We start from the raw sequence: 17,576 nt of genomic DNA on the forward strand, positions 1-17,576 counted from the left end.
TAAAATATTTTAGGTAGTGGGAAAAGTAATTCCGCAAAGCCAGAACCCAGAAAAGTACAAAAGTATGTGACAGACATAGTGAGTTCAACATTTGGTTATAGCCAAATACTTACATAAGACTGCAGTTTGAAGCAATGGTGGAAAAATAACTCATTGTTTCGAAATAAATGGGTGGCAGGGGGGAAGAGGAAAGGAAATTTGCTTTTAGATATGGTGCATTTAAGGGAAAAATGGCACATCTTCCAAACTGAGCTAATTTGTTGTCATTGATTTTTAGAGAGAAAGGGGTGAAGGGGGGAGAGAAAGAGAGAGAGTGAGACAGAGAGAGAGACAGAGAGAGAGAAACACTGATCAGTTGCCTCCTGGACCTGCCCCGACTAGGGATCAAACCTATAACCTAGGTATGTGCTCTGACGGGGAATCGAACTCCCAACCTTTTGGTGTATGGGACGATGCTCCAACCAAGTGGGTCACCTGGCCAGGGCGACACAAAGTTAATTTTATCAAAGGATAAAACTCTTTTCCTTGGTGTATTATAGTAACAATATTTTTCAAATAAAAATACTGAAGATTAATGAATTTTAGATTTAGACATCGAAATCTTTAAATTATGACACACCTTAATAGTAATAGCCAACATTTACTGAGTGCTTATTATATGCCAGGTACTCTCAAAGCATTTAACTGCATTTTCTTCTTTAATCTTAAGAAAGGTACTATGATTAAGCCCATCTTGTAGATAAAGAAACAGATCCTTAGAGACATTAACTAATTTGCTAAAGGTCATACTTTCAGGAACTAAGAGTTGGGACTGAAACCTAGGGACAATCCAAAATAAATGAAATACTATATCACATTTGTTTTTATGTAATAGGTAGTTGAAAATATTACCATTCTTTTATTAGAGGAGAAAATAACCCACTGCCCCCCACCTCCCAAAGGGCAACAATATAGCCAAATACAAACTTGGAATTCCTAAACTAAAATTCAGTACCTCTGTCTTTCCAATTCCACAGTGTACTTTCTTGGGGTCTGAACCATATTCTCTATCTCTTTTTGTTTATTTAGTTCTAGGTAAAGCATGTGGGGTTTTTTTAGTACTGTTGCTGCTAGCAGTATTTACGAGTAATTTGAACAAAACTGTAAGTCTAGTTGAAGATTTAGGGTGACTCTTTCCAAACTTGATATAAAAATTCTCTGTAATGGGCAAACAAGAACACATGTATAGAATAAAGCATATTTTTAAGAAAAAAAAATTAAGAGCATATTTACTGAATAAAGGAACATGTCTTTTAAGGAAACAGCATAGTTTAAAAGGAGAAAAAATACGTATTTAAAGCAACTACATTTAGCTTCTTTATCACAAATATTGGAATCAGTGAAACCAAAAGAATTTGAGTTGAAAAGAATTCAAGAAATGATCAAATTAGTGCATTTTATATACAGATAAAAAAACAAAACTGAGAGGCAAAAGATGAAATGAAATACCTTGCTCAATGTCATTCAGCTTAAGAAATGTCCACATTTCTTAACAAGCAGTAAATAATATAGGCACTTGTTAAATGAGCCAAAGAAATTCACTTTAACCAATAAGTCATAAGCACCTTTTCCATAAGAAATATGGTAAATAACTTTATTACATCCTCTTTAAAGGATGGGCTATAGCAAACTGTTAACTGCTGCTATGAACATAAATTTAAGAACTCAGCCCAGCTGAGGGAAGAGTCACTACCATGTGAGAAGGGTACGTGAGCAAGAACGACATTGGGCAACTAGTGGAAACAACTGACTTCAATCCTGTGAGCTAATCCCTCTCATCTTAAAAAAGAAAAAAAAGGGGAAAGCTTTGATTCCAATGAAAGCTTTTGGGGGTTTCCTGATTCTACAGCTTCCCAAAGAACTAAAAGGATATTTTTCTAACATAATAAAAGGTGAAATCATAAGTAGTTAACACATGTAAAATTTACAGTAAGGATAAACAAACATAACATAACTCCCAATACAAAACAGATAAATAAGGGTTCTTGTGCTGTGCAATGACACTTGGTAGTCATTAGCTATTCTTCTGTATGATCTGGTAATTCCTAAGGACACTAACAATACTTTTCCCATGGGGCAGACCTGGCAATTCTGAATGGAGGCACATATACAGTAATCAAAGATCTAAATAGAAAGTTCGTAAGGCAAACATGGTAGAAAAAAAGTGGCTGGAATAAGAATAGTTTTGAAAAGGAGCACTAACATTTACAACTAAGGATTCATTTTTTCTAAAAGGAAAATAATAAGTAATCTATTTACCAGCATGCATAATGAATAGGTGCCCAGTGGTCATTATCTAATTGGTTGACTGAAAATCTTTCATTGAGAAGACGAGTTAATAATTCTGAATCTCCTTCACAGGCACTTCGATGGAGAGGAAAATCATCTACCCACGGTCGTTCCCTATTCATAAAAACAAATTGAAAGCTATATATCACTAAGCAGCTACAAACTAAATCAGTTATGCAGTGACTATACTATATAATAATTGTACATATCATTATAAACACTAGAATGATAGAATATAGGTTTTAAAAAAGCAATGTGGAGTAAAACCAAAACAGTACTTGTCTTCTGTGACACTGCTCATGCTCCTCTGCCATTTTTCCTGCTTGGGAATTCGGATTTTTGAGTAGTCTGGAGCTCCAAGACCAAAGTATGGATTTATTACCACTTTATCAACCTAGAAAGGGAAAATAAAACAAAACAAAAAACCTTTGAGAGCTTTCAATACTTAACATTAATATATAAATAGAGCTAAGTATGGATGCCATCTTAATGTTTACAATTAGCAATAGATTCATTTATCTCAGGGGGAAAAAATGACATTCTTCTGAAATCAGAGCCAAAATTCATTCAGTTCTTACCCGGTTTGTGTACTGAAGATCTGATCCAAACAAAGGGTTGTAAATACAGGTATCTGCTTTCTCTAGGGCTAACATTTTACTCTTTATTTCTAGTGCACTATAGCCCATATGTAGTGAGTTTTCTGTCTGACCTGATTCAGTAGCATATGCAGGATTTATGACATTAGTTTTTATTCGCTCAAGAGGAGATGGTCGAAACAAAGCTGGAATAAAGTGAGATTGTGCATGACGTTCATCTAACCACCTGGCAAAACAGAAAGTAGAGATAGTAGAAGTATTTGTTCAAAAGTGAACATAAAAGTAGATTATTATCCAATTCTGATATGTGGTGTTTTCCAATATTTAATGTTGGTTAAGTACTTCATTTACTATTAATAAAAGTTTTGTTAATGGACACAGCAAACTACTTTGAAAAATGTATATACCATTATAATAATAAAAACCCCTTTCAAAAAACATGAAGCACTTAAAATTTAAACCACTAAGATGTAGGTACATTACCCCTGCTGTTACAGAAAGACAAAGGCATGATAGGTTAAAAGACTTGTTCACTGATGAGAGTAACTCAATACGAAGGCTAGTTTTATAACAAAGGAATCTTAAGACAAGACAGTCTTTGTCATTTTTGAAGATAAAATTAACATGTTGCAAGCAAACAAGGACAATCCTGTCTTTGGAGTTTTTCACTTTTATATGATACTAAAAAACTAATCATTTCTTGCAAATCAAAATCACAATGAGAGATCACCTCATACCTGTTAAATGGCTATTTTTATAAAAAGACAAGAAATAACAAGTGTTGATGAGGATGTAGGGAAAAGGAAACCCTCAGGCACTATTGGTGGGAATGTAAATTGGGGCAACCACTACAGAAAACGAGAGAGCTTTTAAAAATTAAGAATAGAACTACCATATGATCCAGCAATTCCTCTTCTGGGTATCTACCACAAAAATATGAAAACACAGATTCGTAAAGATTTATGTACCCCCTATGTTCCTTGCAGCTTTATTTACAATAGCCAAGACATGGAAACAACCTAGGTGCCCAGCAACGGATGACTGGATAAAGAAGGTGTGGCATATATATATAATGGAATACTATCAGCCATAAAAAACGATGAAACACCGCTATCTGCAACATGATGAATCTTGAGGGAATTATGCTGAGTGAAGTAAGTCTGACAGAAGACAAAAACCTTATGATTTCACTCATATGTGGAATATAATACAAAAAGCAACTAATGAACTAACAAACTTGTACAGACAACGAAATGGTAGTTACCAGAGAGGAAAGGGGGTGGAGGGAAGGTGAACTGGTTAAAGGGGAACGAATATATGATATAGGAAGGAAACTAGATTTTGGTCTGTGAGCACACAATAGAGTATATAGATAACGTATTCTAATTCTGTACAGCTGGAATTTATGTAATACCAATGTTACTTTGATAAATTTAATTTTTAAAAAACTTACCATTTATTAATACATATATTACTAATTTCATTATTTTCTTCCCAAAGTGTTGATATCTATCAGAGTTAATTTCTACCATCAACATGTATTTGATTTATTAAAAAACATTTTTTAATGGCAATTCTTACTTATCCAAGGCTATTAACATCCTTGCTGTAAGAGTTGCAAAGTGAGTGCTGGATTCACTACAGACTCGCATAATATCTTGCAAGCAGTAAAAAATTGGGCATCCTGGAGTATATGTATATTTAGTATTATCTGGAAAAGAAAAATTAAGAATTATGCCATCACATAAAAAGGTTTACAGCTGCATGTTTTTTATTTAAAGTATACAGTATGTTTATATAAAAATTGTTAGGTATAACAAATTATTTTAAATTTTGAATTAGAAGATCTGGATTCAAGTGATGGGCAACTCTGTGACCTTATCCATTTGAGTGAATGCAGCATTTAGAATCTTGGAGAACTGAAGAAATTATTTCCTCTCTCTTTCTCAACACTGTTATAAAACTCCGATTAATAAGATTTCCAACACCATTTAAAATAATGGATTTTTTCACCTAAGTATGGCTGGGAAAAAAGTATATCTGGAATGTTACAGCTGACTAATAAAATACATGTAAGTACTGTGTAGCAGCAAGCTGATGGGATGTCCACAGTGGGTCATTAATACAGAATCAGTATTATTGCTACCTTACACGGGACTAGTACTCTACAGGTTCCAAAGTGATTTTCACATCGAATACTTCATTGAATTCTTCTAGCAAATGGACCAAGTAGTAGCAGAAACCTGTTATAAATAAATAGCTGAGGCTTAAAGAGGCAATTTGCACCCTGGCTGGTGTGGCTCTGTGGCTAGAGCATGGGCAAGCGTGCTGAAGGGTCGAAGGGTCGTGGGCTCAATTCCCAGTCAAGGGAATGTACCTGGGTTGTAGGTTTGCACCCTACCCGCAGTCGGAGTGTGCAGAAGGCAGCTAGTCAATGTGTCTCTCGCCCACCGATGTTTCTCTCTCTCTCCCCCTCTCCCTACCTCCCTTCCACATTCTTTTAAAAAAAATCCTCATGTGAGGATTAACAACAACAAAAATGATTTGCATAGGACCACAAATTAGTGGGCTGCTGCAAGGTCTGCACTGAAACTCAATATTTCTTCTATTATTCTAGATGTCAAAGGCTCAAATTAAATTTTCATATTATATGTAAGTTCTTTAAATATTGCCACCGCTGTTGGGCAGTGTTTTAGAACTATTACTGACACTTTCTTGTCCCAAATACAAGATAGATGTGATTATAATCTCTTAATTTTCCAAAATTCTTAAATATCGATAGCATATCCTTTGAAAAAACTCCTTAGCATAACCTGACAACTTTTAGTTTCAATTATAGCTTCCCTCCTTACCTCTTTATTCTATTTTTAAAAACAGAAACAAAACCATTATTGTTTAGTCCAGAAGCCTGAAGTACTTTGAAATCAAAATATCTTCATTTAAGTAACAAATTTCTCCATCTTCCATTAATTAACAACATGTATCTTACAAGAGTATTATAGTAGTAACTATGAATGCAAATTCCTAAATTCCTCAATAGATTTTAACTTAGCATCTAAGGCACAAAAAGATTCATAAGATAAAACTTGAACTTTACCTTTGACAACTGATGGAACAATAAATAATGCTGCTTCTCTGCCCATCTTCTCCCCATCCAGAGGAAATTTCTTTAGTAGTACCACTCGCTTTCCTAATTGTTTTTTGAAAAGTTGGGAAAGATTTTTTTAAAATGAGCCTTTAAATTTTATAAATTATCTTGAGAATTCTAATTTTTTTTAAAAGGCAGTAAGAGGAATTAAAATGTAAAACCAGTCAATTTTATTATATGCCTTAATAAAACCTGGTAATTCTGATAATATTCATTTTGTAGACAATCAACCAGTAGATTCATGATCCTGGTCTTAACTCGGTAGAAGAGAAGCTTCCTATGCATAGCAAGAAAAACTGTCCTGCTAAGGATTGACAGAGCAGCTGAACAGCAAGGCATCCTGCATGCTCAAGAGGCATATACTTCCTCACTCAGTGGGGATGTAGATGGTAAGAATTTTACTACAGTCTCAGCTGGCTAAGGATGGTGGTAATATAAGTTGCAAAATCTTAACGTTGAGCACCTCTTCATTTAATCTTCAACCTCCACCCTCAATTTCAGATTTTTATTAAAATCTGATTGGGCTACAGATTATTGTTTTGAGTTGTAACCACCATTCTTAGTTTGCTTTTCCTGATTTGGCAGCAAGGAGGACATAAATAATAACCTACACGTCTAATACTCTAAAACCTCTCATCTTCTAGATACCTTTGCCATAATTTTTATCAACCCTTCCAATCTCCCTACCCCAAGAAATAGAACTTTTTTCCTGGCCCTGGATGAATGCCTTTAGATAGATCAGAGTTCCAGTAGCTTCATTTGTTCACAAAACACTGGACTCAATATTTGTGATTATTATGGCTCATTATTATTATAGCCCCCAGTTATTTTATAAAATGGATTCTTGTACAAAATATAAATGTTAGATACAGAATAACATTCTAATAAATTCCAGGGGCAATACACATATTTTTTGCCTGGCCTGAAGTCTTGTCCTACGTAATCTTTCCTGCCTTGCTGCTTTCTCAGATCCAGTTCTGTTCCATTGTTTAATTGCCTGCTTTGCAAATTATAGCTGAAACTATGAGATCTGTTGTAGTGGAAAAATAAAGCTGACTACAAGTTGGGAAATGAAGGCTCTAGTCTCAACTCCTTCACTAATGGGAATATTATTTTAGCAGGTGACAACCTATGTCTGCGTTTTATAGATGTGAACATGACCATATATCAACTCACAGGACGAATTTAACAACTTCATGAATAAGTAAGTGTGGCAGTGTTTTGTAAATTATAAATAGCACTGCACAAAAAGGTAAGGCATAACCACCACTATTATAAAATCATTTGTGATTTTCATGTGACGCTTATATAAGGAATCATCTTAATCTACAAAAATATTTCATATAATTGACTAAGATAGTCAGGCTATGGTATGGTCAATATAATTGTGTATTTAGTTAAGTAAAACTTCTGTATTTTAATTTCTCTTATTAAGAGCTACCTGGAAAAAAAATAGTACATTTTAGTAAGTATACAGGCATAATTGTGCTAGACATATTTCAGGGTGCCTGTCCACTCATAACTTCTGCTAAGAGAAAACTACCCAGCCCTCTGGGCCAGGGAACATTTTTGTTAACACTGACACCATTTCTCTCTCTCCTTCTGGGTGAATGAACTGAGTGGTAGAGTTTGGCTAATACATAGCAAATTATGACTTGTCTATCTCAGCTCAAATATGTGATTTGGGTCCATTGGACTTTTGTTTCAGGAATTTGATCTTAGGGTAGGTCTTGTCAACTATAACAATTTAGCAATAGTAAAACAAGCCTGGGTGAAAATATCAGAGAAGTTCGAAACTGAAGTAGAAAAGAATGACAAATCTGTGACATCCAAACACAGCCTTTCATATGCCTTTGATAGTCCCCTTTTTAGTTAGCTAACATCAATCTCTAGATCATTTTATTAAAAAGTTAATCTGGTAATAATTACAGAAAGGAGATGCTATTTGTAGCACAATAAATATAAAAAATTCATAAATTTATGCAGGTACTTATTATAATCTTGCGTTACAACGCTTATAACCCAAACCCAAAAAAATCCTTCAGGCCCTATTGGGGAGGTAAAATAGGGTGAATGGTACCTTTAAAAGTTATGAAAAATAGGTTTACAGTTAGCTATCTCTAGAGAACAAATATCCAAAATAACTAATAAATCAAACCACAGGATTCAGCCTTATCTCTGCAACGAAAACAGCCTCTGTACTGAAACAGATGGGTTACACAACAAATCTCTATAAAGATGAACAAACAGAAAAATACTGAATAAGTTTTAAAGAGGTATATGCTTTACCTCACTAACAACTGTTTCAACCGCTGATTGACTGGAATTAGCTTTACCTTTTTAACTGTAATGCCTAAACCTTGGAAATAGTTTATAATTTCTGTAACTTATAACTGCTGTCTGCTTCTTGTGAGGTTATGGTCTGAGAAATTGATCATTAATTTTTTATGAGTTTCACAAGCTATACATTATCTAGCATTTTAAATGGGACCTCAATCTTTCAGGGTTAATACTTCTGTAATTCAGTTTGGCTTCTTTGAAATGGGTTTTCTTCTTGTGCCCAAATGGGAAGAAAACCTCTGCTACCTAGTAACTTATAGGGCTCTCTCTAATCCACAAATCTTAACTTTTACTTAGTTATGAAGACAGCTTTATAGTTGTCTCTGTCCTGGAGTAGAGAAATAAAAATAGCAGTTCAAAGATACCTAGGAAACTATACTTCTAGCAAAAGTAGTTGTACTTTCTTTTAGTGTCATGCCACCCCTTGGTTGTCCTGTCTCTACTGAACAGATGATTAACACTGTGACTTACATAAATATTTTTCAACTTAAAAAAATTAAAGCCAAGTTCCTTTTTCTTTTCTCAGGTTACTTCTTCAAGGGGCATGGCTGAACCTTAAAAAAAATTTCTGAGTCTTTTTCAAATGGAAAGGAACATAAAAAAACTGATTTTAATATATTTTGAAAATGTCTTTCTCTACAAGCATTTAAAGCCAACTGTGTTAAAAAGAAAGATGGGAGGGAGGGAGGGAGGGACGGAGGGAGGGAGGGAGGGAAAAAGTTTCCTACCTTTGATACCTTGGTTTGCAGGAGAAATTGGTTTGGTGGTTTCTACTACATAATCCAATATGCCTTGTGTTATTTCACTGTTGCCTTGAAGTTTAGTTTCCAACAAAACTTTCTTTCTCTTTTTTTTCTGTCCTTCAATGGGAACTTCATGCAATAAAATCTTAAATAAGAAAAATAATAAGAGAAAGTTTAAATCAAATTTATTTGCCCTAGAATATAATAAGCCAGCAGTTCTTCTTAACCCTAGCTGCATATTAGAATAACCTGGGAAGCTTTTAAAACAGTATCAATACCCAGATTCATCTCAGACCTATTACATCAGAATGTTTAGGGAGTGGGGTACTAGTACTGGAATTTTCAAGTTGCCCAGGTGATTCAACAGTGTGGCCAGTATTGACAACCAATATGCCAGAGCACTGCTAACGCAGCAGCTTCCTGAGAACCCCTGCAATATCCTTTAACAGGTTTCAGATAACTAACCCTAAAGAAGTAATTCAAGCAAAATGCTACAGAAATTAGCTGGAGTTAGGTTAGATTAGAAGTATTTTATGATGTTTGGCATCTGTTGCATAGAAAAGATAACAATTCTGTTTGTTTCCTCCAATCACATTTATATGTAATACCATATAATTAAAAACTACAGAAAAGTAACTTAACCTCCTAAAACTTAACTGAAGGTAAAAATATATTTTTTTAGTGAACTATTAAAAGCAAGTTCTTTGGCAAAATAACCAAGAACAATATGTAGACTGTAATTTTGAATAAACTTTTACAGTTTCTTTTCTTGTTTTAATTTTGAGTCATTCTATAAACCGTACTAAAAACTAATCTATAAATTATAAGGAAAGCTCAAATAAGTACCTCTTAATATCTAATAACTTATGTATCAATGAATGGAAAAATGGTCAAAAGATATACAGCAGAAAAAAAGAGATCTAGGGTTGTCAATTCTAGCTTGTCAAGATCTAGCTTGCCAAGAAGAATTTACAGGATATGGTAAGACTACATGTAAATGAAAATGACAATAGAGAATGGCATTCAATGGTAGCAAATCAAATGCTAGCAAATTGTTCTCACTTCATACGACTTAGCTTTGTATTCCCGGGAATTCAGACTGGCAGTATTCTTTGGACGAATAACAGCAACATACGCATCTTCTGTGTTTTCTGGATTTCCCATTGCTTTATAAAACAATCAAAGAAATACCTTGAGAGATTACATTTAAGGACACATAATCACTTTGTAACACAACAAAATAAGATGTTGATTTTTCTATCTTAGAATATATATATTACCTGAAAGGCAAGCCAGAGATGACGGATTATATCTTACCATTAAACAATTCAAAACCTTAGCTTATAATTTAAGACTTCATTGTAGTCCTTTTTTCCTTTTCTGTTAAAGGTAAAAAAATTTTGTGGGGTACATACTTTCAGAAGTCTTAACTGCATAAAAATCTGCCTTTTATATTTAAAAAAGTGATAAAATTATAAAAATGTCTCACAAATACTAAGAAAATAGTGATTTGAAATAGTGACTCAGAATGTTAAACACTTATTTTCCATAAATTGCACAAGTTAATATTATTTGGTTAATAGTTTGGAAGCTGGAACTAGGTAGCTTCCATTGACATTTTCTTCAGAATCTTTAGAGAGAACTTTGATATTTGACACTTGGATAAGCTAAAGTATAGCTTATAATTTCCTGTGAAGGTGCCTACCACAGTCAAAAACATTTAGTCAGTTGACAAAAGCTTTTGACAATATGTAATAATATTTTCCACTTCTGTTATCGATACTCCCTAGATAATACATATTTCTTCTTCCAAATATATATTACATGTATACATATACATACATATATATATCTGCACACTTTTTCCCCCAGACTAATTTTAAATCTCCATTGAGCAATTTCCAACACATAACTGAATTTCAAGCACACTCTTGGTTGTTTAATAGTTCTATTTCATTAAGTGCTATTATTAAATTTTTTTATGGCTAGGCTAAAATGCATCTCTTTGTAATGAATGTATTTTATGTATCTTTTTAAAAAAGATTTCTCTCATTTACACACCTGCAAATTTATTTTTTTTTTAAATACAAACATTGAATTTTATTTATTTATTTTTTAAATTGGTTTTTAGAAAGAGGAAGGAAGAGAGAGTAAGAAAGAGAGAAATATCCATCAGTTGCCTCCCTAACACGCCCAGGGAGCATGCCCTGACCGGGAATTGAACCCTCCACCTTCTGGTGTACAGGAGGACACTCCAACCACATTAGCCACACCAGCCAGGGCAGCAAAATTTTAAAAGAACATCAAACAAGAAGTTTCCCAGCCATGTTGAGATGAACAGAAGCTCTGCAATTTTTTTAAAGTCCATTAGGCATTAAAATAATCTGTTTATATTTAATGAGTTCTTTATTGCTCCAAGTCTCATTGAAAGAGAAATAAAAAGATCATTTTCAAGAAAGGTTTTTGAATGTCATTTGAGAGGAGATAGAATTTTCTGTTTTCTCAACTACAATTAATAGTCATTTTGTAAACTTTAATTCACCTCTCTATATAACAAAATAAAAAAGCCCTATAATTTGAAAATTTCCTTAAAAAGAAAATCCTTTTAAAAATCTAGTCGCTTTTGTCACTTTAAGTAAACATTAGCCTAAGATTAAAACCATTAAAATTATTGCACAAATTTTTAATATTATTTAATTAAATAACCTTAAAATTTATTTTAAATTATAAAAGTTTTCACTTATTTAGGTGCAATGAAACTATAGATATTTCACCAGAGAAACTACAGTAAAACATTAAGATTGAGACATTCATTTTGAAGACATATCATTCATTCTCACTCCATATCTCATAGAATGTTTTCAGTTCAGATTTCCGTTAAGATCATTGTTAAAACCCATCTCATGCAGCAGAGTTTCCTATACTATTGAAAAAGGTAAGTCCTTCTTCTTCTCAGAATTTCTATTTAGCAATTACTTTTCACCTCAGATTAACAATGACTTCAAGATAATAAAACCTCACAAATTATGAAATGTATAGATGTCTCCTTGAAGACTACAAGCCCCCAAAAGAGAGACACTGTATAGTGAATATACTGTATGATGTATATGGCACAATTACAGAAATTTTTTCTCTCTATTAAACACCTTAAAGAGAAAACAAGTAATTCTTAGTTTTCTAAACACAATTTAAAGCGAATCAATTCCTGTGCTGGTCAACTCACATTAGAAAAGAAAAAAAAAAATCTACAAGCAAAATGCTTTATCAATGCTCATCACTTCTCTAAAAGATAAATAGATGTGATATAATAAAAGACATAACAAAGAGGGTTATTGTATTTTGTTTTTCCATCATTTAATGTTAACATAACCCCCAAAGATTCTAAAAATTGATTTTCAAAAAATATTTATACTTGAATATCTGAAATATACATAATTCCAGTGACATGAAAAAAGGAAACAAAGGCTTAATTAAGTGAGGAAAAGAATAAAAGCTACTAATATATAAAGGCAAAACTGCTAAGGCAGAAACACATGCAAAGGACTGGGAGAGTAACTTTAGCTAAAAATAGTAAAGGTATAACTAAAGTTTGCAATATGCTTAGACTGAGTTTTAAATAAGCGTTCAAGTTACTAAGTAGAGGAAATATGTGGCATTTTGCTATATGGCTCATTCTACTCTGGAAAATGCTTAGGCATAAATGATGATATGCTGCCTAAGGCCTTACAAATATGCAGAAGTGGTTCTCAACTGGGGAACCACCCATCAACATCCACTAATGGGAAAGGACTTGCATGCCTCTTTGCTCAAAGAGCTGCCACCCAAAAAGTACCTAATTGGGATCATTTGAAAATATGTAGGGGCATTTCTGGTTGTCACTATGACTCGGGGAGTGGAGGTGTACAAATGCCGTTTAGTTCCCAATGAGCAGGTCTGTTAACATCTCTTTACTATGCTAGACAGTCCTGTTTAACCAAATGCCAATGTCTTTAATAAAAAACATCTACTACATAGAGTACAGATCTACAAACTTAGACAGACTTTTGCAACAGAGAAGATTCAGTATGTGAATATCACTCGTCACTTATCAACAAGCATCAATAATTTTAAAATTCTTTATGTGACACTCCACTCTTCAATTTAAGATATTTAATAATCTTCAAATAGCCTTTGAAGGCAACTGCATTAAATCCGGCTAACAAAGAAGGAACTAAGTAATAATTGGAATTGGGACCAAGTGAATTCCTACAGCGAACACCAAGTACATTTAATGAGGTTATTGGGGGAAGCGTGATTTCATCCCTAGTATATACCGAAATACGCTATATATTAGTTGTTACTGTAGCTCTATATCCCAATTCTAAGGGGGAACCAACTAAAACATTAACATGGGGTTAAAAGAAAAAGGTCATGGAATGAGTTGGTTTATATTACGAAAACACTTTAGTTTTTGACACTCCCTCATAACATGAGGACAGCAAAGCAGTTAAAAACGAGATGAAGGGAGAAACTGAAGACACATAAAGTCTCCAAGAGTGAGATGGGAATGAAGTGAGAGACAGAGTCGGGCCGGCTAGATCAAAGGCTTTTGGTGAAGCTAAAAGCAACGTGGAGAAAAAGCAAAGAAAGCCAAAGCCTTAAAAGATGGGGAGAGGTGCAGTGAGGAGAGGTGAGCTGGAACGACGTGCTACGAACAGCTTTTCCTGAAATGACAAAAATACACTTTGCCTAGGAGGTTTTTCCTCCCCCACCCATCAACGGCCATTAGCGAGCAAGGATGTGCACGCCTCTTGGCTCAAAGAGCGGCCACCCAAAAAGTGGCTTTCGCATCTTGGTAACTACTTGGAAGAAATAAATGTCTTGCCTGGAGAAACTAGACGTGGAGATAGTTCAGCTTCCCACCTCTGTCGTCTCGCTGGAGTGTGAATCTTGCAGCTCCCCGTCTCACCCGCGCGGGCGGCCGAGCACCTCCCAGGCCGCTACATTCACTTCCCCGGGTGGGACAGTCACCAGAGTGAGGGCGGGGGCCCGTCACCGCTCTCTCATTCCTCCTTCCCTTCTCTCGCTCAGCGGCCCGGCCCAATTTCCCGTGACAGGAAAACCCTCGGTCGCCCCCCGATGTTGCAGGACGTGTCCGGCCGCGCTCCCTACCCCGCGCCTCGAGAGCTCGGAAGTCTGGACTTGGAGAACCTCTTGCCCACGGGCTCTTTTATTGTCCTTCCTCCTCTCACCTCAACACCATCTACCCCTCACCCAACCCCGAAACCAGGGGATTCCAGATCTTTAAAGGCCTCAACTTTCCATCCCGCCTGCTACCGGGGCGAGGAAATCGCTTCCGGGTTCACACCCCCGGCAGCCGCGCGGGTGGCGGCGGGAGAACTTCCGGGTCGGCGGCCGAGCTGCTGCGGTACCTGCTGCTTCTCGCTGGGTCTGCGGGCTGTCTCAGGCTGGTGGCGGGTGTTTCGGGGACCGGGGTGTTGGCCCCTGGTGCGCTAGCGGCTGAGCGGGAGGCCGGGGAGGGGCGGAGGAAGGCTGGGGCTCTGCGCGCGCGCGCGCGCGGCGTTGGAGCATGAGCCGGACTTGAACGCGAGGCGGAGGCGAGAGCCACCGCCCCCTCTTCCCCTCCCCTGAGTGAGGCGGTGCCGCGGCCAGCGAGGGATGGGGGGCGCCCGCCGACTCTGAGCCTCGCCGCCGGCGCCGCCGGCTCACGCAGCGTTCCCGCTTGCCTCCAGTGCGCACCCTCGGCCCCAGCAGCCTCGGCCCGGCGGGCGCACCCGGGCCGGCGAGTAGGGGGCGCCCGCCCGGGTGGGTGGGGCGGGGGGGTACCCGAGGTCACCGACTCCGCTGGAGAGGCAGGGGCGGCCAACGGCGGTAGCGGAACTGCAGAGCTGCGGGGTCCATCCGACCCTTACCCTCAGCCCGGGAAGTAACCGTAAGTCTCAGCTTCTCGGTACTGGTCTGTTTGAGGCTCTCTCAACCCATTTTGGGCTCCTGGTTCAGCGCCGTCTAGTTCACACCCTCCCGGGTCTCCTGCAAATATGCCTCCATGCTCTTGAGGATTGTCCGTCTGTCCCCATTCCTGAACAGGCAGTGTCCTCTGTCTGCCCCACGGGGCTTTTCTCCCGGAGAATTTGCAAGCCTCCAGGTCTCCGTGGCGCGTCCCATCCTCCCCATTTTGGATGCCTCTCCTCGTCACTGTCCTCAAAGGATCTGTGTCCTCCCTCTTTTTCTTTTTACCCCGGACCTCACAGCTTCCCCCGCCCATCCTTTGAGGTATGAAAAGCCACGGGATCTCTAGGGCAGGAAAGCCTGCGGGTCTCGAGGGCTGGAGTGTTGAGCGGATGGCTGAAAGTGCTCTGCAGGGCTGTGATGGGTGGGGAAAGGTACAGATGGCTCTTGTGAACCTTAATTTTTGCAGCTTTTACCACCAAAACAAAAGAATGGCCCCTCTCCTGGACCTTCATTCTTCTCCCTTCCTAATTGTGTCTAAGCTGTTTTCTGTACGTTGCTGTTTTGAGTCGCAGGAAATTGGAACTAGAGCTGCAATTAAGCATCTCCTGAGGAGGTTTTGAGTAGTCTCACAAGCTCTGTTCGCACGGTATGGCATATTGAACAATCTTGTATTGAAATGAAGACCTGTTCCATAAAGGCTTTAATAGTGAATCTGAGAAATGAATGTGAAAACAAAAGTCTGATGTTTCAGATGGGTTTTAGAATTACATTTAGTTTTTAATTTACAAAGTCCGTGTAAGATGTGAAAATCTTTGTATTGAAAGGTTTTGTTTTGTTAGTGGTTAAAAAACCCCACAACCCACTAAAGTGGTTTTTAAAGATTGTATCATATTATATTTGATAAGATAGTACTTTAAATCCTTAAATTCAGAGAGGCCTTTTTAAAATTTTTTACTTATTTGGATCAACTACCTATAGATGTTACACACCTTGGTGCTATGACCTTCCTACTTCTTAGTTAAAAAAAAAATTGTGTATTTTCAGATTTTGGACTAGGCATTTTTTCTCATTAAAATTTGATTTGCTTTTTTAAAAAAAACTTCAACTGCAGAAATTTGATTTTAAAATAATTGTAATGCTGTCGGTGACTGGACAATAGCTCTTACATGCCATTATGCATTTGATACTTTTCAAGGCACTGTAGGAAGCAAATGATAATTTAAGAATAATTTTACTCCATGTATTGTAGGTTTTTTGTAATTATCCTGTAAACTGTTCTGTAACATTGACTGTTAGCATTGGTGTTTGTTTCTGAAAACATTGTCATTTTGTTAAAGGTAGATGTGTTTAAGGATGATTTTTTGCTTTGTTTTCAAAACCTACTTGAGGCAGTTGATATGAGACTGTTATTTGATTTGTAACTTCATACTGTTCACAGATTTTAGTTTGAAGTAGGCTGCCTGTCTCTCTGGAATTGTATTTTACTGACTAGATTCAGAAACCAAACACTATATAGAGTTGAGTGTGTTAAGTGTGCCCTTAGTAAAATCTATCCGTTTCCAAATAAGAAGAGTGTGGTGCTGCCCTGGTTTGTGTGGCTCAGTTTATTGGAGTGTCTTCCGGTGCATGTAGGCAGTCACAGGTTCCATTCCTAGTCAGGGCACATACACAGATTGGGGGGGGGGAAAAGAGGGTGGTGCTGTAGTGAGGTGATGGGCAATAACTTGGAAAGGTCCTTTTTTTTTAAAGTCTACTGATCCCTATTCTTGGAGGTAAAGTATGGAAGATAGGACTATATTTTCATATTACACTTTTTCCCTTGCCTACTGCACTGGGAATTTTGAGTCTTCAATACCAAGGGTTTCTGAAACCTAGTAGACTTTGCCTAAGTGTGGGCTCTAACAGGTGACTGCTGAGACATGGGAGAGTTTTGTAAAATACTCTTTTATTCTGTAGTACTGCCCACTTTTGATAGACTTGATATTCTTTTCTGGGGTGTGCACTTGAACTTGTGAAAGTGAAATATGTGTGTTTACAACTCACTTGAAGTTAAAAGTTTAAGCTAACGTAATGTATAAATAAATGGAAGAACTATGAATTAAATTTACTTGATTCTCCTTGACTGGAAGTTAGAAAAGGTTCCTCAGTGCTTTGGGTACATTTTCCACCTTTGAGGATGCACACAACTTTTTTTTTAGATGAAATTTAAAAATGCCTCTTTCTAATATTAGACTTTTTATGTGACACATTTGCCAAAACAGATTTGAGAGTGGCTCAGTCATTATTAAAAACACCAGTCTGAGGTGAGTTTTTATGCATGGTTCTAAAAATGCTTAGGTATTTTATTTTCTTTCTTAGTGACTCGCTCAGACCATAGTTATTTTTGGACTCAGTTTCTTTTTCAGACAACCTCTTTTTTTTCTTTTCCAGATAACTTACTTTCATACTCACTTCATTTCAGTAAACCTT

At 36.8% G+C, this 17,576-nt stretch overlaps 2 protein-coding genes across 9 annotated transcripts in view; one reads left to right on the forward strand and one right to left on the reverse strand.

Annotated features, from left to right (window-relative positions):
* Positions 1-14,948, reverse strand: part of KRIT1 (KRIT1 ankyrin repeat containing) — a 35,285-nt gene extending 20,337 nt beyond the window's left edge. The window contains exons 1-8 of one of the 6 annotated variants that reach the window (XM_081147855.1): positions 14,020-14,948; positions 10,218-10,321; positions 9,150-9,300; positions 6,022-6,114; positions 4,506-4,635; positions 2,907-3,150; positions 2,607-2,722; positions 2,299-2,442 (exon numbers count right to left, since the gene is read on the reverse strand). In XM_081147855.1, coding sequence (XP_081003981.1) covers positions 2,299-2,442; positions 2,607-2,722; positions 2,907-3,150; positions 4,506-4,635; positions 6,022-6,114; positions 9,150-9,300; positions 10,218-10,319 — 980 coding nt within the window. In that variant the 5' untranslated portion in view covers positions 10,320-10,321; positions 14,020-14,948. Of the gene's footprint in view, positions 1-2,298; positions 2,443-2,606; positions 2,723-2,906; positions 3,151-4,505; positions 4,636-6,021; positions 6,115-9,140; positions 9,301-10,217; positions 10,322-14,019 lie in introns of those variants that run through there. The other 5 variants (XM_081147853.1, XM_081147854.1, XM_081147856.1 and 2 more) reach the window with 5 other exon arrangements.
* Positions 14,949-15,008: 60 nt separating this feature from the next.
* Positions 15,009-17,576, forward strand: part of ANKIB1 (ankyrin repeat and IBR domain containing 1) — a 111,688-nt gene continuing 109,120 nt past the window's right edge. For all 3 annotated transcript variants that reach the window (XM_081147849.1, XM_081147850.1, XM_081147851.1), the window contains exon 1: positions 15,009-15,087. The gene's annotated coding sequence lies outside the window, so the exon portion shown is untranslated. The remainder of the gene's footprint in view (positions 15,088-17,576) is intronic.

Source organism: Miniopterus schreibersii (genome assembly GCF_964146895.1).
Source record: "Miniopterus schreibersii genome assembly, chromosome: 9".
Lineage (NCBI taxonomy): Eukaryota > Metazoa > Chordata > Mammalia > Chiroptera > Miniopteridae > Miniopterus > Miniopterus schreibersii.